Source organism: Balaenoptera borealis (genome assembly GCF_965194805.1).
Source record: "Balaenoptera borealis genome assembly, chromosome: 1".
NCBI classification, from domain to species: Eukaryota; Metazoa; Chordata; class Mammalia; order Artiodactyla; family Balaenopteridae; genus Balaenoptera; species Balaenoptera borealis.
The window spans coordinates 16,419,833-16,444,608 of record NC_138860.1 but is presented as its reverse complement, the minus strand read 5'-3'; the positions used below and the strand labels follow the sequence as shown (position 1 = coordinate 16,444,608).

The 24,776-nt window shown below is 40.3% G+C and overlaps 1 protein-coding gene and 1 long non-coding RNA gene across 7 annotated transcripts in view; both read right to left on the bottom strand.

The window, feature by feature from the left end:
* Positions 1-24,776, bottom strand: part of LOC309630682 — a 440,591-nt gene that overhangs the window by 173,126 nt on the left and 242,689 nt on the right. The window lies entirely within an intron of this gene.
* LOC309630453 (uncharacterized protein) overlaps positions 1-24,776 on the bottom strand; it is a 311,054-nt gene that overhangs the window by 100,311 nt on the left and 185,967 nt on the right. For 4 of the 6 annotated variants that reach the window (XR_014245674.1, XR_014245675.1, XR_014245677.1 and 1 more), the window contains one exon: positions 19,228-19,750. Coding sequence is in view for 1 of the 6 variants with exons in the window: in XM_082395759.1 (XP_082251885.1) it covers positions 19,630-19,750 (121 nt within the window). In the remaining 5 variants the exon portion in view is untranslated. Of the gene's footprint in view, positions 1-167; positions 19,751-24,776 lie in introns of those variants that run through there. The other 2 variants (XR_014245679.1, XM_082395759.1) reach the window with 2 other exon arrangements.

The window sequence follows — 24,776 nt, the reverse complement described above, 5'->3', positions numbered from 1 at the left end:
TGGTGCTTTGTGTCCACCTAGAGGGGTGGGATAGGGAGGGTGGGAGGGAGACGCCAAGGGAGGAGATATGGGGATATATGTATATGTATAACTGATTCACTTTGTTATACAGCAGAAACTAACATACCATTGTAAAGCAATTATACTCCAATAAAGATGTTAAAAAGTAAAAGATTCGTGGGCCTGGGACTTCCTTGGCGGTCCCGTGGTTAAGACTTTGCCTTCCAGCGCAGGGGGTGAGGGTGCTATCCCTGGTAAGATCCCACCTGCCTCATGGCCAAAAAACCAAAACATAAAACAGAAGCAATATTGTAACAAATTCAGTGAAGACTTTAAAAATGGTCCACATCAAAAAAATATCTTCAAAAAAAAAAAAGATTCCTGGGCCTGATCCTTATTGATTCTGATTCAATGGCTCTTAGTGGGGCCTGATAATCTGTAGTTCTGAAAGCATTTTATGGAGAACGGTGCTCACCATGGTTTGAGAACAACTCTAAGGAGGCAAATGTCACTTTAATATAAGAACTAATTTTCTAATAATTTCTGCTATTCCAACGCATTCACTGAAGTCAGTTTGCCCTGTGGAGGAAGTAAGCCCCTCATTATTAGAAATGTCCAAGTAGTCACTAAATAGTGAAGGGAAGATTTATCCTTTAAGAGCAGGTTGTGTTCAGTGACCTCAGAAACCACCAGACACTTTAAGGCCCTGTAAGCTCTGTGAGGGCAGGAATGGTATGTGGATGCATTTCTCCCCAGGCTTTGGGACATTGTAGGTGCTCAAATACCTGCTAAGTATTAAATGAATGAATGCATGCAAGTACCCTTCAGCCAGCAAGTTACAGGGAAAACTTTTTTTTTTTGATACCTATCATGTGGTTTGTTTGTATGTATTTATGTATTTATTTTGGCTGCGTTGGGTCTTCATTGCTGCTCACGGGCTTTCTCTAGTTGCGGTGAGCAGGGGCTACTCTTCATTATGGTGCGCAGTCTTATTGTGGTGGCTTCTCTTGTTGTGGAGCACGGGCTCTAGGCACGCGGGCTCCAGTTGTGGCTTGGGGGCTGTAGAGCGCAGGCTTAGTAGTTGTGGCACACAGGCTTAGTTGCTCCGCGGCATGTGGGATCTTCCTGGACCAGGGCTCAAACCCATGTCCCCTGCATTGGCAGGCGGATTCTTAACCACTGTACCACCAGGGAAGTGGCCAGAATCTGATTAATGGAATCTGATAATGGAAAGTTCCAATATGTAGACCCAATGTCAAAATCAGCTAAAACATAATATAAATTATGACATTATGACATGACAATACAACATGAAAATGGTTTTGCAAGACAGAAAATGAAACACAAAGTAATACAGACAACTGGTGCCATTTTGTAGCAGTATCTATGTCTATCACATCCCCCAGGCTCACAGCTAGCTTCAACTTCCACCCTCCAAGCCAGACTCCAGCTTTAATTTCTCTATTTGCTTGCTCTTTTGAGTTTCCAAGATTCTTAGTATCTGTTTCCTTCAGAAAAGGACTATACAGGGCTTAAAATTTTTTTTAAGCCCAAGATTCCTTGATTCTAGCTGGAAGAAACCACAACACTTTTTAGAACCAGAAAGATTTTCTCACCATCCACTATACCCACCATGTCTATTTCCACTTCTGTGATTTGTAACTGTTCTTTCTCCTTTCCACAAATCCAAATGTCACCCATCTTTTAAGATTCAACTCAAACTACACCTTTCTCATGGAATTTTCCTGGACAACTCCGAATTTGCTAATCTCTCCTGTCTCTGAACTCCTATAATATTTGTATTCTAATCTCACCATTTGTAGCTTAACCAACTCCTTTCTAGAAATGTTGCCTAATAGCGTTGGAGAACCTTGGCTATATTATATTTATTGTTATTTTCTGGTGTTTGACCAAGACTGCACACAGCATATTTCCTCAGAAAATGCATGCTTGTTGATTTCATGTAAGATTAAGTGCATCAATCTGGTTATGTTGAAAAAGCATCAAACATTGGATTTTTTTTGGTAATTTCTACATGAAGAGAACAAAAATCCAACTTTCTGAATTATACACAGTCTCAGAGACCTCTGTATGTGTGTGCGTGTGTGTGTGGGGGGGTATGTATTTACATGTGCTGTGGTTATGCCCAGACTCCCCTACCTTCCAGAAAGTTCCATGTCTAATTCTGACTCATCTCCATTCTCACCACAGGCATCACTCTCACCCAGGGCTGCAGAAGATGATGAAGTCCAGCTTGTCAGGATTTGTTATTTGCTAGCGAAATATTCACACCGTTGACAGAGCTGTCAGATTTTTGTCTCCAAACCAAATGAGCTGATTTTCCTCCCTCCAGACTGGAGGGCAGTGCTTTAAATCAACTCTCAGAAGTAGTTCAGGTAACTGACTATGTACCAACAAAAGCGAAAGGAGGGTAACTCTTCATCCATACCTTATCAGACTCATAACAAAAGTGTCAGCACATTTAAAAAAATAATTTCATGTCCTTCCCTAAAGGGGAGCAATGGAGATGGTAAAGGGAAGCTGGAGGTCAGACCTAATATGCTAAAGAAATACCCTCAGAGACTTACAGAGCCCAATTTATGAAAGAACAAATAAGAAAATATTAGTAGTAGTTAATATTTATAAAGTTAAAATATACCATAAATAAGACAATATGACATGAAAATAATAAACAGTACAAGATATACGAAAGTAAGTGGTAAAGAGGTAGAGGAAAGTGGATTCCCAAGTAAATACAGGCTCAGATCAAGGCTTCTAATCTTTAAAACATCATATAAAACATTACTTGCAATGATTTTTATTACTAATAGCTACAAGGTAAGCAGTAACTGGAAAATCTCATCTCATTTAAGAAAGATTTTATATAATGCTGCTCCCCAGGAATCTACTGTAGCTTGCCATCTGGATTGATGGTAGAGTATTTGTTGTAACACTTTCAGGGGCTAGGACAAGAAGTCAAGGGGGGCAACATATCATAGTCTATTATATATAAATGTTAAAGTCAAAAGTCAAGCTGACATGTTGCTAAGGGGAAGGTATCCTCTCTCTCTCTTTCTCTCTCTCTCTCTGAATTGAAGTGCACAAATATTTGAGTTTAAATATTTCACACGTCTTGTAATTTTGCCTCCACTCAGAGTATTTTTTAAATAAATAATTTTGTAAAATAAAAATATCAAATAAGGGAACTCTTTAAAAAAAAAGAGAAAGATTTGATGTGGGTAATTCTGGGAATAGGATCCTCCATATGTCCACCCTCCCTGGCCATCTTTAAACCAAAAAAAATTACTCTTGAGCTGGTAGCTCTCTGTGTTCCTAGACCAGCAGGGCCTGGAGGGTGGAGAGAGCTGGTGCAAGACTTTTTTCCTAGGTAATATTTGGCCTATAGAACATGAACCAGAGAGAAAGGCAATGCTGGGTTGCATAAGCATTCTTGTAAGAGACACTGAGGAGTTATGAACAAGTAGATTGATTCCTACCAACCCCCAAAGCTGGAAGAGCACACACGTTTGAAATGGAAGAAATTTGGAACCATGTCTCAAGAAGGAATCGGCCACTTGCCCTCTAGTATATCACTGACTCACAGGGCAGTGGCTGCTGTTTCTCCAACCTATATGGAATTTCTAATGCTTAAACTACCCCAGAAGCAAGAGCTAAGCCTCAAGATGAATTCAACCATGACAACTCATTTGAGAGGATCAATAACCAGAGGGGAAAAATAAGCAGAATACCCAGAACACAAACTAGAACTTTCAGGGGAGACAGAGGGCAACTAGACTAGCTACGAAAGTGTATGAATAAAAACATATAAAAAGATTTAATTATGGCATAAAATTCTTTCTGGAAAAAATACTTACCAGAATTGTAAAAGTCAGTAGATCCAGGAGCTCTAATATACAAATAACAGGAGTTCCAAAAGGAATAGATGAAGGAGAAGGAAAAATTAAGCACATAGAAGGAAAAAAGACTTTGGTCTGAATACTGAAAGTGTTTGTGAAGCTCTAGGCAGGCTTGATGATAAAGGCACATATTTAGTGTATGGTAAAATTCCTGAACCCCAAGAGGAACTTCTAAATATTTTAGGCTGAATAAGACAAGTTACTTACAAAGGAGAAGAAGAAGAAGGGGAAGGGGAAGGGGAAGAGGAAGGAGAAGGAGAAGGAGAAGAGGAAGAGGAAGAGGAAGAAGAGGAAGAAGAGGAAGAAGAAGAAGAAGAAGAAGAAGAAGAGGAAGAGGAAGAGGAAGAGGAGGAAGAAGAGGAAGGAGAAGGAGGGGGAGGGGCAGGAGGAGGAGAAGATGGGAAGCAAAAGACCTTTCAGCTACAGCACTGAAAACTAGAAGATTTTTGGAATAATAGCTATGGACTACTGGGTGTAAAGACTGTGACCCAAGAAAGTTATTCCCAGTTAAGATAATATTTACTTATCAGTATAAAAAAAATAAATTTGTAGATATGCAAGAGCTCAGAGAACTTTTCTTCCATGCACTCTATCTGAAGAAAGTACTCACAAAAAGGCTCTAGTGAAATAGCAGATGAGATAGACCAGACATTTTAAGATGGAAGATAAAGAAAAGATGCAAGTGATGAACAATAAACACTGCAATATATACAGCTAAATCTAAACGATTAATGATAGAGTAACTAGCAATGTGTGATACAAATGCTAAATAATGATTTCTAAAATAGAAATTATATTATATAAAGGAAAACCCAATTATTATCTAAAACAAAAAGAATTAAACTAGTAAAACAAAACAGGAGTTGGTGGGTATAGGAGAAATGGGGAATAAAAGCATCCCCATTATTGTATTTATGGGAGATGGTATGTGTGCTGTGGACCAGGTGAGTAAAAACCTTCTGAAATTCTCATCTTATGGGATGGGCAGGAGTAGTGAAAGAAGAAATAGAGGGTATAATAATAGATATCTTGTTTCCACAAAAAAATACAGAAATATGTATTTGATTATGCCTGTTAGGAATGGAGAGTGGAATTATAAAACCTGAAAATAATAGAACTAGTAAATTTAAAATGGTGGAAAGAGGAATGAATAGCAATTTGATCAAACCAGAAAAAAAAGAAGGATAAAGGGAAAAAAGAAACAGCAAAGTAAATAAATATAAAATAGAGATATGATAGTAAGAAAAATATCAAAACTATCAGTTGTAAAAGTAAAGATGAATGAGCTGAATTCTTCTAGTGAAAGAACATCATGTCTTTCATGATCGGGGAGAAAGTGGAAGTGATATGAATGTCAGACAAGGAGAAAAATAACATTCAAAGAACTAGCAGAATAAAGAGGGACAGTATGTAATAATAAAAGGCAACTTGCAAAGAAGATATAAGAGTAACAAACCTCTGGGTATCAAACAACAGAGCAGCTAAATATATAAAGCTAAATATCTAAAGAAATAATAGCTTAACAAATACTCATTGTGGGTAATTTAAATATGCATCATTTAGAACTGGATAACTATAGCAGACAAAAAATAGCTAAGGACATACATTAAGGGATTAAAAATTACAATCAACCAACTTAATATACTATGAATAGAGAACATATATTGCTTTTATATTTCCATGAAATATTAACAAAAACTGGTCATGTATTTGAGCAAAAAGTGACTTTAAAGTCCATATCTTCTAATTATAACCCAACACAATTATAAATAAATAATAAAAAGATGACCCCCAAATCCTCCCTTAACTATTTGGAAATTACAAAATACTCTCCTGGTTGGAAGAAGAGTATTTAGAAAGCAATGAAAAGGCGTATTTCACAGAACACAACTGTAAATCTAGGGTAGTTTATGGATTTAACAACATTTATTATTAAAATTCATGGAATAAAAATTAATTGACTTAGTCATTTTAAGAGATTTTAAAAAATCTGTCAAAATAGAACATCAACAACAAACAGAGAAGAAAGTAATAAAGATAAAAGCTATAATAAGTAAATAGAAAATAATTAGTAGAATTTTAAAAATGAAAATCCTGATTTTCTTAGAAAATAAAAAGAGAACTGATCAAATAGATAAATGCCTTGGAGCCTAATTAAGGAAAAAGCAAAAATAATCAAAATTAGTACAATAAAGGAGTCATAACCACAGAAACAGAAGAGATTACACATAAAAATGACACTAGATTTAAATCTATTGAGAATAAAGAAAAAAGAAAAGAAAATGTAGAAAAATAAATGGTTTCTTAACAAAAAAATAAATAAATTATGAAAATTAGTCCAAGGAGTAGAAAATTTGAAGTAGCATAGAAAATATTTTAAAAGATTATTATTAAAGATCTACCATTAAGAAGGCACTGTGGATATTTTTTAAAAGATGCAAATATAAAGCCATTTCATATTCTTAGATGAATTTAAAAGATTTTAATTATCCCAAAATTAATCCATAAATTATCAGAATCTTAATTAAAATTAAAGTGCAAAGAAAGTTATATTTTTGAGGAACTGAAAAATGTATTCTAAATTTTAGTCAATAATTTATTTTTAAAATTGTAGACAGAAAAATAAACTACTAAAAGTTAACCAACCTCTGAAAAAGAAGAGGGAAAAGGGGAGACAGCTTACAGGATATGAAGATTTGCTTTAAAAAAAAAAAAAAAAAAGTAGTTCATCATGGTACAACTCAATAATGGACAATAGTCCAATGGGCAGAATAGAATTCTTAGGTCCAAACCCACATGAGCTTAATTTTTGATAAAAGTGTATCACAAATTCATGATGAAAGAACAGACAATATAGAGATGGTGCTGATTCACTCTACAGAGAAAAATAAAATATGATCTCTATTTAACCTCAAATACAATGATAGACTAAGGATGAATCAAAGAACTAAATGTGGAAGTTAAGACTACCAAGTTAATAGAAGATAATGTTAGAGAAAAGTTTTGATACTTACAGGTAAACCCATTTTAATTAAAATCAGGAACAAGAGAGGGTGTATGCCATTGCCATTATTATTCACCATCGTTTTTATGGTTTCACCATATACAAAAAGATAAGAAATAAAATAATCAGTAGAAATTTTTGAAAAGAAAAAATATTTTTCTTTTGCTGCTATGGTTCTTTAAAAAATTAATGTATAAAATAACACCTGTTGCTCATAGGGATGTGAGAAAATGCTCTATCATACAATTAAGGCAGCACAAGCTGCTGCAGAGATAAACTTTGAGATTTCAGAGGCTTAATACAATAGACATTTAATTGTCACTCATGTAATGTCCAAATGGGGGCAGAGGGGTGCTTCTGATGGGCAGATAGATCTCTTACAGGCAATGATTCAGGACGCCCTTTTCCTTTCATTATTTTTATTCTATTATCTTCAACACAGACTTCCAAGACACTGTACTCTCCTGCAGCAAATCCAAAAGGGAAAGAGCAAGGAGGATCAATCACAGGAAAAATTTCCGGGCTTGACCCGAAGGTGTAACATATCCCTTCTCACATTTCATTGGCTGGAAATCAGTCACATGACCACCCCTAACTGAGTTGAATGCCGGCCAGTGAAGTCTATCTGAGTCCCCAGGAAAAGGAAATGGGTGTGGTGAGCAGCAAGTCAATCTCTGGCTCGGATACGTTACAAGCTATCTTGGTTTCTGTGAATAATGCAGCTATGAACACGGGAGTGCCGAATTCCTCTTTGAGATCCCGATTTCACTTTCTCTGGACATCCAGTTGACCCTTGAACCTCACGGATTTGAACTGCGAGGGTCCACTTATACGCGAATGTTTTTGTTCAATGGTAAATACTACAGCACTTCATAATCTGCTGTTGGTTGAAACTGAGGATTTGGAACCGCAGATATAGAGGGAGCGAGGCTAGGGAGGGCCGACTATAAGTTATAGCTTGATTTTCCACTGCGTGGAGGGTTGCCCGTCCCGCCCCCCCAGCTCGTGTTGCTTGAGTCACCTGGATACCCAGAAATGGGGTTGCTGGTTCCTATCATATTAATGATGGTTATCACGGGATTGTGAAATTTCAGGTGATTTTGACTTTCTTCTCTTTCCTTTTAGTGATTGGTTGGCTTAAAAAATTTTTTTTCACAACGAACAAGTGTTTACATAATCAGAAGAAAAGGTGAAACTAGTTTTGTTGTGGAGAAAAGAGCCTTTATGATAATGAAACGAAATTTCCTTGCTCCCATCCTTTGTTTTTGGTTCTTGCTGAGAAAATAGCTAAGATATTTACACAGTTCATGTCAAATTGCCAATCAACAAAAACTGTATTCCTGCCGTGGATGATTTAATTTTCGGTACCATAAACTTATTTCTAAATTTTTGTTCTTGGATATGTGCTTGGAGCTGGGAGCTGGGAGTTATTACCATTTATTGAATATTTACTGTATGTCAGATCTCTTAGGCACGTCATCTCAACTGTTTCTCAGGTAAGAATAATTATCTCCATTTTTAAGATGAGAAAATTAACACACAAGTTAAAATAAATTAAAAAAAAATTAACACACAAATAAACAGCTAGTTAGTAACACAGTCAGTCTTCAAATCTGTCCTGACTAGTTTCAGAGCTTGTACCATTTACCATTATGCTCTATCACTAAGTTTACAAAAATAAATAGGTACAAATCCTTGTCCTTACGTGCCTGCAGTTTGTCTATTTATCGGCAGAGGAAGCTCATAAGTAGACATCAGCTCATTTAATCCTCAGAACATCCCCATGAGGTAGAAATGTCTATTTTTAGAGATGAGGCAATTAAAACCCAGAGAGAAGTTAAGCTCTCCCCAACACTTCATGGGGTGTAGACAAGTGACCGGCCTTCTGTGGCAAGTTGTTCCTAATCTCAACTGCACCATTTTGTTCTGCCTGGAACTTTTGCATTTTGAGCTTTCTCACAGAGTCATGCCTTAATGCAGTCTCTCTAGGGGTCTTCACTTCAGAGAAGTTCTCGACTCACCCCACACTAAAAATGAATAATTAAGCAGCAAAAGGATTGATGAACTCCTTCCAAATTATCAATGCCACACTAGACTTCCTAAACCATCATTTCCCCCAAGAGCTTGGGGTTTTTTCTTGTCATCGGAATCAATAGAAACAAGATGTTGCCTCTTATGCAGACAGAAAGAAGTTTAAAAGTACTGAGTCGACAAAAAGCCATAATGCCCTTTGCTATTCAAGTGCAATTCACATTTCTCCATCCAGCATCAAGCATGTGCTGAAATAGAATCGATCAAACAGGAGATTCACGATTGGCCAGTTGACATACCTCAGGTCACTGATGTCCTACCCATCTGCAGAGGGTGTCCTAGATTTGTTTTCCTTGAGAGAAAACAAATCTGCAGGATACTTGAGGAAAGGAAGTAAGGCTGGAAGCTGGTTATAATGTTTTTATTTCTAAAGACCTCTGTTTAGCTATGGGTTATTTACGTTCAAGGCGCTTTGTGTCTCTGAGGGGTTTCTCCAGCCTCCCCCACCCCCAGCTCTGGCCCAGACCCCCTCTCGCAGGCTCTGAGGACCATGTTTATCACCAGGAGTGAAGGCTGACAGCAATGAACACAGGCAGGGAGCAGCTAGACCCGCACCCGTCGTCATGCATGACCGGCCAGCAGCCATCAACGGCAATTAAACACGGAGAGCTCGGGATCTTTTTGGACAGGTTCAAGTTCCCTGGCACTGCTGTGATTAGATGTTTTGCACTGTTTCCCTGTAGTCAGGATGTGACATATTCCCTTCCTCTTGCTCTTTTCTCGTCTCTTTTGTGCTGTCCTGGTGCTGCCTGATCGCCCAGCACAGACATTTCGATAACTTCATTTCAACAAGTTTGGTTGAAGCAGATGCAAGAGGAACCAAATCAGAAGTGGTTCTAATTCAAGGGAAATCAGTTTTTTTTTTTTTTAATGTTATATTATTTTCCAGATGCATGAATTTTAGCTTAGTAGGTATAACCTGACAATGGAGAACTCCGGCCGCTATTTCCTTTTCTTTTGCGGTAATTTACATCCTGAATTGGATTCTGCAATTTGGCTTCTATAGAGTGCTGCTGTTTTTAAGGGAACTGAAAGAATTGCTAAGATGTGCTTTTTAAGTGGCTTTGGTCACTTAATTCTCACAAAGATTGAGATAGTCTGCTATGGTTCTTAAAATGGCTGTGTTATCGACCAGGGTTCTTGGACTCCTTAATCAAAAGAAATTGATAAGAGGCCAGATGAGAAATTCAGACAAGACTTTATTGGGACTCGAGCTGCAGCATGAGGGAGCAAAAACAATAACAGTTTCCCTTGCTTGTTCCCTGCGCGGGGGGCGAGCTGGTCCCTTAAATGGGGTGAGGGTAGGGGCGGTTCCAGTGGTCCGGCCCGAGGGGTGGGCTGTGTGCAGGGATCGGGCACGGTCTCCTGCTTTTGCTCCCCACACCTCAGAAGTGGCAGTTGCGATTTGGTCTTTTTGTATCTTGTTCATAATTTGCCCCAACTGCTCATGCACACAGTTATTTTGGGTCCCTTATCGTTTCTTTGTTGCCCAAGGAGATTTTGTCCAGGTGCAAGCGCTGCGGCAAAGGGTCCCGGGTCCCAGATCCCAGCCTGTTTCAGCTGGTATGTAAGTTAGCAGGATTATATTTATGAAATTGGCCTTGTAGGGAAAAGAAACTGGCTTATTTTAACAAGGTTAGATATCGAGTTTGGAGTATTGGGGGAAAGGAATTGATGAAGGAGAGGAACCCTGTCTTTTTAAAAATAAATAAAAATGGAGGAAGGGAATTGTCATTGATCTCCTGCCCCTAAGAGCTGCTTACAATCATGATGAACTTCCCTTACTTTGATCATTCCCATTGTCCCTCCATTAATTAATTCACAATATTTAGAGAATTCCCTCTACGTGCAAAGTAGGAAGTGTGTAGAGTTGGGATACAAAAAGGTATAATGCAATGTGACACTATAAGCCCCTACATGTGTCAGGAACTGTCTTAGGCACGGGATACAATGGAAACTAAAGTCAGGTGCTAGCTGTCAAGGAGGGGACATGGACAGGTCTACACTTAAGTGCAAACAGAAGGACCTGAGAAGCAGGCTCCAGGAAGTGAGATGCTAAAATCACAAAATTATAAAGGCCTGTGGATATGGAGCACGTAAAAAACAAATACCTGTTAGATGCAACGAAGTAAACTGATTTTATAAGCCTGTAACTGAGGGGGAAGGGAGATACTAAAATGGAGCTAGCGGGTAAGAGATGATCCAGTAAATAAAATGAAAAGCACAGCGTCCATTTTTACTAGTTTAAGAAGTGTAAAATGCCACTAACAGAGCTGAGTGTGCTGTGCATTGGTCTCTTACTGGGAACATAAAAAGTATTTATAAAGGCTGTTCATGGCTTCAAGGCTGACCTCTCTTACGTTTTTAAATATTGAGGTCTCCTCTGAGGATTTTTTAAGGAATTTAATTCAGAAGTTTGGGAAGGTCTTATTTTACTTTATCTGGCTCTGAGTTAGAAAAAAAAAATGCGTCTAGTTCATGGCTTAATGTATTCCCTTCTGCCTCCTCAAAACTTGAGTTGAAAAGTAAATGCTGTGGACAAATAGGAGGCTTTTCTAGGGGTATTCCAAGGATAACAGACTTAAGCTGTTTGAAAGTGAAATCACTTACATTTTGATACATGACAGAGACTCTGCTTTCTTGCTAAGGAACAGTCCCTGCAGGTATCCTTGGATGTGGGGCTCATGATCTGCATCCTTAATATGTGGAAGGAAACAGGAATTGCATTGCAGTCAATCCAAGGGAGGAAAAGCCTAGATGAGAAAGGTCATAGGCTAACCCTGGCTTGGATTTCAGTTCTCTGCCTTTCTAGTTGTGTGGTTTGGGGCTAGTTTCTTAACTTTTCCAGGCCTTAGTTTCTTATTCTGTAGAAGGTAAATATAACTATTAGTTGGGCTATTGTGGCATCAGAGATATGGATGTGAAAAGTGCCTAACATTTAAAGATGATCAATAAATACTATTGATAATTATTGTGCTGATTATTGTGTGGGTTCTAGTGACTGTGGCCTTGGAACAGCCTAGATTCTTTGTGCATGTTTGATAGCTGCTGGTTGAAAAATAAGAGGTAAACAAACAAAATTGGATACTGGCTTTATTAACTTTATAAGCCCTATTTAAGCTCAGGCTTATAGTTTTGGAGTCCAGCTTTCAGGTGCTGTCTGCACATCCTTAACTTTCTAATTCCTTTCTGAACATTCTTAGTGGCTGTTCCCTTGAAAAATGTCTAAGGAGGATTTATCTCTAATGCATGGGATCTAAAGAATTAAGCCTGTCAGGACATCAATACTAGAAAAGCCTCTTGGCATTGACTTTTCCTCTCTGTGAAATGGGGATAAGTGGATCATCCACTAATGAAGTACACCTGTGAAGCAGCAAATAAAGATAACTAGAAAGCAATGCGGGAAGCATAGTGAGTATATCGGTTGGCTTTTGCTGTGTAACAAAACATCCCAGAGCTGTTTAAAACAACAGTCATTTGTTAGCTCACAATTCTGTGGGTTGGCAATTTGTGCTGGGTTCATTTGGGCAATTCCTTTGATATTCTCACCTGAGCTCACTCATAGGTCTGCAGTCAGTTGGCAGATAAACTGAGAGCTAGGGGGTCTAGGATGGCCCCACTCACATGTCTAGCAGTTGGAAGGTAGCCAGTCAAGGTGCTCAGGTTTTTCTTTATGTGGCCTTTCCAGAAGGCTAGTGTGTGCTTTTTCATATGGTGGCCTCAGGATTCCAACTGCAGCAAGAGAAGGCAAACCCTAATGTCACAAGCATTTTTTGAGCCTCTGTTTGAAACATGTTTGTCAATATCCCATTGGCCAAAGCAAGTCAAATGGCTAAGCCCAGATTCAAGAAATAGAATCAGGTGGAGAAATGGACTCCACCTCTTAATGGGAGGAGATGCAAAATAGTGTGGCCCTTTTTTTCGATCTACCTCAGTGAGGAAATGTCATTGAAAAACGAGTCCCAGATCTACCATCTAGGCAGGAGGGCAGGGATAGAAAGAGCTAAACAGGGACTTCCCTGGCAGTCCAGTGGTTAAGACTCTGTGCTTCCACTGCAGGGGTCACGGGTTCCATCTCTGGTCAGGGAACTAAGATGGCACATGCCATGTGGCACAGCCAAAAAGAAAAAAAAAAAAAAGATAAAAGAAAGAAAAGAAAAAAGAAAGAGCTAAACAATTTACAGAGCACCTGATAAGACTAGAGTTGATTGGGCTTACTCAAGTAAAACTTGAAAAAGATAAGATCTTTTGAGCAGGACTTCAGTGAATAGAGGTGAATGGGAGGAGACTCTGCTTCATACAGTAGAGACAGCTGGGATATAAGTGCCAGTGGGAAGAGGATCTTTAATTGATGCTTACTCCTCTGGACATCAAAAGACTTAGCTTCTACTCCTGGCTTTTTCACTAAAGAATAAAACCTTGTACAAATTATTTCACTTCTTTGAACACTTACCTACAAAATGAAAATTATGGAATAAATAATCTCAATTTTGTTTGCGCTCTAAAAATTGATTTTCCCTTTAATAACAATTTCACTCATTTAATATATTTAGACCCTGCCTGCTTAGAGCTTACAGAATAATGTAGAAATAGACCATTCATTCCTCCAGCGCATATTTATTGGATGGACCCTGTGCCAGGAACTGGGAAATATCAGTGAAGAGACGGACAAGATCCAAGGCATAGTGGGTAGATACGGTGTGGGTGGGAGAGAGAGAGAACACATGGGGAAGCAAATCAGTCAACATGATAGTTACCAATCATGTTAAATGTCATGAGAGTAATAAATAGGGTGATGAGAACAAGTAAGTGTGTGGGTAGGTGGATGGGTGTGTATATATCAAAGGCTACTTTAATTATTATAACCATGAAGTTCCTTTCTGAGGGTATAACATTAAAATGAAGAACTAACGATGAGAAAGAGCCTGATATGCAAAGGACAGATATGAAAGACTGTTCCAGGCAGAGAGAACAGAAAGTTTAAAAGTTTTAAGGGATAAACAGGTAGTGAAAACAGGGAATTATGGTGGAAAGTTCACAGCACTACTATGAAATTTTGTAATATCAAAGAAGAGACGGGGATAGAGAGGGATTTTCCATGAGCCAACCTCTTAAGCACCTAATAGTCCTATGAACAAAAACTAAAAGGAATCCTAAAAGACACTCAAGGCACTTGAGAGACACTATGAAATTAAATTCTACCTTAATTACATGCAATGCCAATTACCAAAACAAGTGTTGGGAGATTAGTCTACAGAAACCAATATAACCAACTAGATAAAGAACACTCTGATGGACTCAAATGTAAAACTGCAAAAAGATAGGCCTAGGAAGACTGAGCCCAACAATGGGTCAAGCTCATGAAACTGGAGAGAACAATAAAAGAAAAATCTAACTTTATTTGGAGACAGCAGGACAAAGACAGAAGATGCGTATTTTGGGATGTTTGGTATAATATTTAGCAGGTAGGTTATAGAAAGCAAGCCAAGTTATTCAACTCCCATTTGGCCGCTATCATTTTCATCAAGTAGAATGACACTCAGAAACTAAATATGTAGAACAGGAGTGTTGAAAAAGACATTGAAATCTAGGATAGGCAACAGGGATGGAGATCCTGGTGCAGATGAAGCAGACACGGGAAAAGAATAAGCCTAAGTGCTGGGATAGACCAGGTTTGACATCACAGTGACAGCTATTTTCTGGCAATATATCCTTGTTTGTGTTATGAGCCACACATGTTATTGTGGTTTGGGTTTTGTCTGAAAATCAAGGGCAAATAAATATATTCTGTTTTACAGAATATTTAATGGCACTATGGAATCACTTCTATTATGATAAATGTTTACATTCTCATGGAACTTCTTTCTCAAAAGCTGTCTTTCCATTTCTCCCACCATTTATCACAAAGCTTAGTCATTGCCTTTAAAGACAGACTAGGGTAATTGCTCTGAGCTAATAATTCATCATCATCATCATCATCATCATCATCATTATCATCATCATCATAACCACCACCACCATCTTAAACCTTTATAGATGGTATAGTGCTCTGGCACATTTTATCTTATATGATCTTTACATCTACTCTATGAGGCAGGCAGAGCAAGTGTGATTTTACCCCCGTTTGCAGATGAGAAAGAGAAGGCTCAGTAAGTCTGAGCAATACGTCCTAGAGACGTATTGAGCTAGGGAGTTGCTCATACATACTCAAAATCAAATGTTCACCTTCCATGTCCAGTGATCTTTCTACTTAACCATCTTATGTTCATTAATGTAAATGCATCTCACTCCTCCCCCCCAAAATGTGGAATAAATAATTCACAAGTTTTCACTTATGAATATATTATTTGTGTACAGAGGATTGGTCTAGGTTATGTTTGAATTGCAACATGAACAAGCTGATGTCCCTGATTTTTCTCATTCTCGTGCTCTTAACATATACGCTGTTCGTCTGATGAAGATATTTCTCAGGTCTGGTTTTGCCTCAGAGACGAAAGGCTCACTGGGGTCCAACACACTGAGTTATTAGGATCCTGTGACCACGTGTTTTGTGATGCTGTGTGGTTGGGAGGCTTGCTTCAGCCAGTGCCTGTGGGTGCTGGCGCACAGGGCTGGAGCTAGGAGGTCCTTCTGAAGATAAGCATCTTAATAGAACAGGTATGGCAGACCTCTGTTATCACTCCAGAGGACCCAACTTCCGGGTAGTCCTCTGCATTTGGTGAGATTCACCAAATCCCTCTCTAAAACACAGCACTGTTCTCATACCACCAGATAATCTGTAGGGGGAAAACTTACAATTAAAAAAGGGAAACAGAGGAGAGCCTGGCATTTCTTGTTAATTTGAGTTATGTCTTAAACAAACAACTCACAGGCACTTGAAATGAGTTATTTATTTTGTCTCCAAATGCCCTCCGTCTCAGAACAAAAGCAAATGTACTGTTAATTCTCCTGTGCAACACTAGCTTGATTCTGATTTCCATCTCAATTTACTTTTATGCTTTGTGGTGGTGTGGGTGTATGTTTAGGATCTAGGGATGTTACAATAGAAAGACTGGATTGTATTAGAACAAATGCTTCTAGCCAGCCAGTTTGGGGCTGTTTGTTGATATCTTACAATACAAAATATTTGCGCTATAAAACAAAACAAAACAAAATTTAGAACCACACACACACAAAAAATGCTTCTGAGGCTTTTTGTTTTGTTTTTAGAATTTACCTGTCTTTTGGTAAGTTTCCACAATCTGTAATATATCGTTAATTTGGTGATACCTATTCTTTTGAAAAGTGACCCCCTCTCTCACTCTCTTTTTTTTTTTAAAGAACCTCTGAATATTCCATTAACTGCTAGATTGGTTCCACAATGTCTTTGTAATGGCTTTTTGCCCCTTGGGAGATTTCTCTGTCTCATATCCTTAATTAATAAGTTCTTTACCAATTGCCACGCAATAATAGAGTATTCTTTTAAGTTTAGCAAATGTGTTGGTGCTTGTTAACTCATTCTAGGTCTCTATCCTGGAAAGTCTGTGTTGATACCATGGATGGAATTTCTGTGCACATAACTGTTGGTGTTCTAATCGTAAGAGAAAAGGATGACACAACTGATTCCCCAGCCTTCAAATGAGCTTAGGCAGGTAACCACTTGTGGATGGGAAAGGCTCAGGAGCAAATAACAGCAATAGCTCTAGGAGAACAAAAGTTTAGAAAATCATTTAGATTCTTAAGAGTTCTCAAGGAAAGAAGAGAAAAAAATCAAAAGATGATGCTACCAGTCTCCTGTCACAATGCATCTGACCAGAACTTTCCGGTGGCCAGAAAGATATAATCCAAGGTATATCTCCCCATCATCAACTCATTTACTCATTCATTCATTCATCCCTCCTACTTTTGAGCAGCTATTCTATGTCAGGCTTGGATTGGCAAACAGGAATAAGACACAATCCTTACTCATAAGAGAAAGGTCTATGGCAGGGGTCTCCCTAGAAGACCCAATGAATAAGAGAAAAGTAGAGGGAAGAAATTGCCAGTTGAGTATCTTCAGATGGGGTAGGGAACACTACTCCACCCTGTGCCCTAAGGATCTCTATGCTACACTTGAATGAAATGTTGGCCTGAAATTTTTCAGAGGACTAAGGGAGTCCAAAGTAAGAAGGTGAAATGCCACCACAAACTGAGGCTGAGGAGGGGTGGGGGGGGATGAGGAAGAGAGACCTTTCTAATTCATTGAAAAGTTGATAAGATTAGAGAATTCTAAAATACTAGAAATTAATGGGACTGAAGGAATAGTTCAGGTCTCTCATTCTGTAGATGAGGAAACAGGCAGAGAGGCTAAGTACATTGTCTAAGGTGAAATCGCGCACTAGTGGTAATATGACTCTTGCCTTGCCCTTTTCCATTCATTCCAGTGAGGTCCTACCAACTATTTCTCAACTCAAGTGTCAAATTCATGTCCTTCCTTCACATTCCCCTTCCTATTTCAGTCCCTCATTGTCTGCCATCCAGACACTACAAATAGCTGCCTTCTTGATTTTCTTCTCCCAGTGTTTTTTCACTCTATCCTTTACATAGCCCCCGCCCAGGATTGTCTTTCTTACTAAGAGCTCCCAATCCAAAATATTTAATGGATCCCATGCCCTAGTGAATACACACAATTTGGTACAGCATTCAAAGGCACCCTAGATCTGCCTCTAAAGTTTCTTGACTCCTTCTACATTTTCTTATGAATCCTGCACCCCAGTGCCCCGAGTCATGCCTTTTACAGACCAACTCTAAGCGTTTGCTCATGCTTTCCCCTTTGCTCCTATTCAACTAATATCTGCTAAGTACCATCCTAGGTGTTGGGGATACAAAGTTGACCAAGATGGTCAAGGTCTCTGTTCTCTTGGGGATCATGTCCTTATGTAGAGCCTTTGACCAGTGTCCTGTATAAATATTATTATTTTCTTCATGTGCTATGATCCAAAAAAGACTGGGAAACACTGTTCCAGTAAGTGATTTTGAGGGCCTTTCACTTCCTTCACCGTCTTTCAAAATCATATCTACTCTTCAAAGATTGAATTCAATCAAAGAATCCAATCAAAGAGCAAATGCAAACTTCTCTATGAAGCTGTCCTCAATTCCCCTCATTGGTAATTTCCCTTCTGTATGTTTGTGTTTAAGTCCTTTATACATTCATCCTATTAACAAACATTTCTTGGCCTCCCACTATAAATGCCAGGCATGGATCTAGGTATTAGGATGACAACAGTGAAGAAGAATATAAGACTCCTACATTAGATTATAAACATACTGAGGCAGGACCATTGCTTAGTCATCTTGGCATCTTCATTTTATTTAAGAGATTTTTTGAGTATTTCATTATCTTCTAGATCAGCGATCCCCAACCTTTTTGGCACCAGGGACAGGTTTCGTGGAAGACAATTTTTCCACAGAAGTGGGGGTGGGGTGGGGGGCAGGGGGGCATGGTTCAGGCGGTAATGTGAGTGATGGGGAGCGATGGGGAGCGGCAGATGAAGCTTCGCTCACTCGCACCCCCCCCACCTCCTGCTGTGCGGCCCAGGGTTCCTAACAGGCCTGGGGGATGGGGACCCCTGTTCTAGATCGGTTCCACAGTATGTTTGCTTAATACAATATCTTATAATAATACTAACACTAGTAATACTACTAATGATAGTATAATAATGGTTTTCCCTGCACTCCCATTTAATCATCACAACCATCTTATGAAGTAGTTATTCTTATCACTCTCAACGTACAAGTAAGAAAACCAAAGCACAAAATTGTTAGCTAACTTCCTTAAGGCGACTCAGGTGGAAGGGAAGGGGACACAGTTATTCAATAAATGCTTCACGAGTCAAAGGGTATCACGAAATTGATCACAGCTTGAGGACCAGGTGACATTTAAAACTATAATTACTGAGAAATTGCTGCCATGTTTTAGTGATTTGGGGATCCAAATAACCCAAAATGTCTACAACTCCTTCAGCCCAAAGTAAAATCTAGATCATAACCCTGGGGAACTGAACAACAGACCATTTGTCAATCAAACATGAGAAACAGAGGGTGGATTGGCAACACCCTGGTGGTAGGGGTCCCATTTAGGGATAAGTTCGAATCACTTGCCAAAGGAGTGATAAAACTGGCTGTCTCACTACAGAGGTTATGGAGGCTTTATACTGAGAAGTCAGTGAATAACCAGAGGTTTCATCACATACCTACCTGAGGGAGGAGTCTCATCAGGGCATCTCCTTTGGCCTCGCAATCTCCAGGGTTCTGCTCTGCTCAGCATGGCTCCACCACCTTTCCTTAGCCCTACAATTCTTCTGAAGATAATGCACAGGACCAATGGGCCCACCCTCTCTGTCCTCTCACCGAAAGGCAAAATGTCTTCAGCAAAATGCTGCGTGTCAAGAGCAAAACACAAAAACTGAAAAATCACAAGAAGACACATGAAAGGACTAAATTTTCCAGGGGGATTTGGGTAAGGGAGAATGTAATTACCTGAGTTGGAACTTAGCCAGCATTACACAGATTAATGCAGAAACAGGAAAGCTTCCATTCAGTGAGAAGTTCCAAGCAAGCCTTTGGGACCAGAGGTGGTCAGGGCCTGCGTTTTATGTTTCACTTGATTTCTGTCATCCCTGGGAACACAGTGGTCCTTTGCTGAAACATTTGTTCCATACTGACTAGAAGAACAGCATTGCTTACTAAAGCATCAGCATTATCAATTACTCGGGACAGTCTAGGAAGCAAAAGGGGTTTAAGTGTTGGCAGGATTATGAAAGGCAGCCCTGGGGAGAGAGGAAGGGAGGCCGTGCTGTTTCAGAAGCACGGACAGGTTGTACATAGAAACTCCCTAGTGGCTCTCAAATCTTGTCCTTCCCTTCCCTTCCCAAATCCACCAACAATTCGAGGTTTTGCCTGCTATTTTTGCCCGTATTGTTGCAATGCAGGCACTAAACTCTAGGGGGAGCACACGCTTCTCTGGTGGGTTCTATGCTCTACACTGAGAGGAGAAACTCTTGACGCGCCTTCAAAATGCAATTAATGAGCCTTGTGGCAAAACCCAAAAAACTGATGGCTGTCCCTCTCTCAGGGGTCCCTCTGTCCAGAGCTGTCTATTGGATAGCTCCATCTATTGCATGCTGTGGCAAAGCAGCCTGGGACTTCTCCATGAAAGGCAAAGAGTTCAACAATTGAAAACAAAGGTCAGGTTACCAGGGACAGGAGTTACTGTTTCATGGGCTCAGAGTTTCAGGTTGGGGTGATGACCAAGTTCTGGAGATGGATAGTGGTGGTGGTTGCACAACAATGTCAATGTACTTAATGCCACCCACTGTACACTTAGAAATGGTTAAAATGGTAAGTTTTTAGGTTACGTGTATTTTACCACAGTTTAAAAAATATTTTATCATGGATTTGGTTGGATTCAAAGATTTCAACTTCTGGTGTACTGTAATGTTGGCATCTTTAAACAAAGCTATGATATCACTCTTTAAAACAAGCAAACAAATGGCATTGGAGGCATATAGAGCCTTTCAGGTAAATCACCCTCCAAATTCATCCTCTTCATGGGAGATGTGCTCGGAAAAAGCCAGTTTTGGAGTCTTCCCTCTCATCTTGCAGAGGCGGAAACTGGGACCAACGCCATCGCTCTAAATCTCAGTTTACTTGTCCCATAGTCCTGAAATCTTTATCTGCACCCAGATGCTGTTCTCCATTTCCATACTTTGTTCAGGCTGCTCCCCAGACTCTGACCTCCTAGTGCTCTGTGTGGCTAGTTTACCCCCTCAAGATTCAACTCAGGTGTCACCCAACCTGATGGAATGGATTAGATACCTCTTCTCTGTGCTTACCTGTGTTTATTGCCTTTCTCACTAAATTAGACAGTAAACATCCAGAGTGTAAGGGTTGTCCTTACATCCCCAATACATAAGGCAGTATGTGGTACATAGTAGGCGCTCCACAAATTTGTTGAACTGAATTTCACGTCAAATGAATCCTCTAAACACACCCCATTCCCCAATCCCCGCAAAGACACCAGAACGAGCTTAGAAGATGACCCGTCCCGTGCAAGGAGAACTCAAATTCCTATGCAAGGAGGTCTCTGGAGAAATACACAGGCCAGAGAACAAGGGTGTGGAGCTGAACCCTAAATATAATTCTGAACAGGAAGCCTGCTTCACAGAATGACAATCCTCTACCACAGGACTGAGTTCACACGGCTGTTTCATTCACTCCTGCATCCACTTGATGTCACTCTCACTGCCCTGTAGAACTCTGTGTCAAAGGCCTTCAGTTACAGAGCTCTTACACTAACAGCCTTTGCCAAAGCATGGCTGAACCAGGTTTGGGAAGAGGTGGGATTCCCTGATGACAGAGAAGTGCCCGCAATGTGTTGTCCTGCCTGGACTCTCTCCTCCTTCCCCAAGATACCCTCGCCCTGTTTCATTTCCAAGTTTTTGTCCTGAAGACAACCCAGACAGAGATCTATTACTCGTGGTGCTTGGCACTGAGCCAGGCATGCCAGGGCAAATGCCGCTGCTTGTCTGAGCCGGGAATGTGGGCTGGGGATTGAATTCAGGAGCTTTTCTTCCGGTTTTCTATAGGGACTTTTTTTTTTTGTTACTGCAAATTCTTCCGTTTATGAATTGACCAAGTCAATCTTTCCCCACGAGAGAAGTTTACTGTAGGCTAATTTGTAATTCCTGAGAATGCAAAAATAAAATAAAAAACCTAGCCTGGTCCATTATGAAGGGTAAAAGAGTTGAATGATCTGGGTTCTCTTCTTGGCCCTGGTATTCACTTGCTAAGTGACCTTGAATGCGTCACTTAAACAGCCTGTGCTTTTTTTTTTTAAATATATCTTTATTGGAGTATAATTGCTTCACAATACTGTGTTAGTTTCTGTTGCACAACAAAGCGAATCAGCCATGTGCATACACATGTCCCCATATCGCCTCCCTCCCACCCTCCCTATCCCAGCCCTCTAGGTCGTCGCAAAGCTCTCCCTGTGCTATGCTGCTGCTTCCCATTAGCTATTTTGCATTCGGTAGTGTATATATGTCGATGCTACTCTCACTTCGCCCCAGCTTCCCCCTCCCACCCCGTGTCCTCAAGTCCATTCTCTTGTCTACCTCTTTATTCCTGCCCTGCAACTAGGGTCATCAGCACCTTTTTTTTTTAGATTCCGTATATATACGTTAGCATACAGTACTTTTTTTTCTCTTTCTGACTTCCTTCACTCTGTATGACAGACTCTAGGTCCATCCACCTCACTACAAATAACTCAGTTTCGTTTCTTTTTATGGCTGAGTAACAGCCTGTGTTTTTAAAATGTGTTTTGTATTTTTAATTTTATTTATTTATTTATTTTTGGCTGTGTTGGGTCTTCGTTTCTGTGCGAGGGCTTTCTCTAGTTGCGGCGAGCGGGGGCCACTCTTCATCGCGGCCTCTCTTGTTGCGGGGCTCAGGCTCCAGACGCGCAGGCTCAGTAATTGTGGCTCACGGGCCCAGTTGCTCCGCGGTATGTGGGATCTTCCCAGACCAGGGCTCGAACCCGTGTCCCCTGCATTGGCAGGCAGACTCTCAACCACTGCACCACCAGGGAAGCCCTAAATGTGTTTTTTAAACCAGATAAGCTATGTGGATCATTCTAGGGTCAGGATGAGAAAAACGTGGCGATCTTTCTAAAGATGCACAATAGAACGGCTGGCTGGCATTGGACTCCATTCTGAACCTGATCAGTAACCTACAACTTTGGAAATTCACAAGCATACGCAGGTGGGAGTTGAAATCACCATGAAATTTCCACTCTTGTCTCGTTCACCCCGTAGCAGTCTCCTCAAAGCCACCTGAGGGGGGACGAAGCGCTTAGCTTCTTTAAGCCTGGATGTAAACAACTGCTCACAGCGAAACCCAGCTCTCCCTGGCGAGCCATGCATTGCTAAGCCCACAGGCTGGGATGCAGTACTTTAGGGAGAGCCGACCGCTGCCCTGAGCCGTGATCTTCCCACCGCTGTCTGCTTGCAGCCAACACTTGCCGGGCTCACAGCTATCTCTTGGTGTCAGGGTCCAATCAGATCTGCTGCTGCTGCAGAACCGTGTTCCTCGTTCCCCTCCAGCCTAGGGGCGACTGCTTTCTTTTTCTTTGCTGCTCCTTCCTGATCATCAGGGGTCTTGGGCGCTCAGATGGCTCTGAAGAGGGTCTAAGAAGCCCTGTGACAAGCAGTGCCGCACGACTCAGCAATGCCTCCTGTTTTCTTGGGCGTGTGGCCCTCGGGGATACCCAGACAAATGTCATTCAGAACGTACTCAATCAAAAAGATGCAGTTTTCAGGGAATTATATTCAATATCCTGTGATACACCATAATGGAAAAGAATACCAAAGGGAATGTATCCATATGTATAACTGAATCGCTCTGCTGGACAGCATAAATTAACACAGCATTGTAAATCAACTATACTTCAATAAAATAAACTCTAAAAAGATGCAGTTTTGTTAACCACAAGTGTAAATGATCAAGAGATAGACAAGTTCAAACTACTCAAATGAAACGTTTTTCAAAAATTTTCCTTCAAAGCAGTTACCCTCGGTAATACGTAATTATGCATTTTGTTTGTTTAAAACTGTTTCCCACGTAGCTGGTGAATTCCACAAGAGCAGGAACCATGCGTATTTTGTCCTCCTTGAACTCCAGAGTGGTGGATGTTCATGGTTGTTCTCACCAAAATAACGTGTGGTGAAAAAAAAAATCAAGAAAGCTTCAGAAATCTTTTTTATTTCGTAAGGAGTTAAAGCTGGCAGGAGAGCTTTAGTGATTCTCTTCTTCAACTTCCCTCTTTTACAGATCAAGAAATTGAGTCCAAACGAGTGAAGTAACTTACCTAAGGTTACGTAATATGTTGACAATGGAGGAGTTCGCTTCAACAAGTTCATTCTCATCAATTTTATTTTATTCCCTCTGCGTCCCCAGGACTCAAATAGTCCCTGGTACAGCGGTAGGTGTCCAGATATGGTTCCAGGGAATGCAGTTTGAGATCAGCGGGTCTCACGACACCACACTTCTTGTGTTTAGCTGAGACATCATATATATTCAACCAAAACAACATTTGGTACTTGCTCTGCCTTCATCCCTCCACGGCTTTCAGTGTCACCCGCTGTACACACATATGCGGCAGCTCTTACCATTTTAGAATGAGACCCGTTCTGCCTGCTTGCGGCCCCCAGCTGAGCCCTTTCTGCAAGCTCCTTGAGGAAAGGCATCCTAGTCCTAATCTCATCATCAGCCTAGCTCTGCGCCTGGCATGGAACAGCAGCTCAATTGATGTGTATCACAGGGAGAAGAATTGGAGACAGTTGTGAATAGTCACTGCACACATTCCTTCAGACACGTGTGCCAAAGGTGTAGTTTTTTCACACCCCGGTCTTCCAAACTCCTCAGACACCAGAGAACAGTTAAGGATAATTAACCTCACGAGGAATGTTCGCCAGAGCGCTTGTACCACGATACTCGAAACACACATCCTGTGTGTTCAATGACGGAAGGAACAAGGTGTGAAAGTGCCGGACGAACAGGAGATGTGTGTACAGAGGAGGAAGGATTAAGATAAATGAGCTGATTTTTTGGCCTGGAGCACCTACTCTCCGCATGCTCTTGTTGTTTACTGTGAATAGTGAATGCCTCAGGCCCATTATCCAACTTTCAAAATGAATAATTTACAGTGGTGTTTCTGCGCAGGCTTAAAATGCAGCAGCGGAATCCTG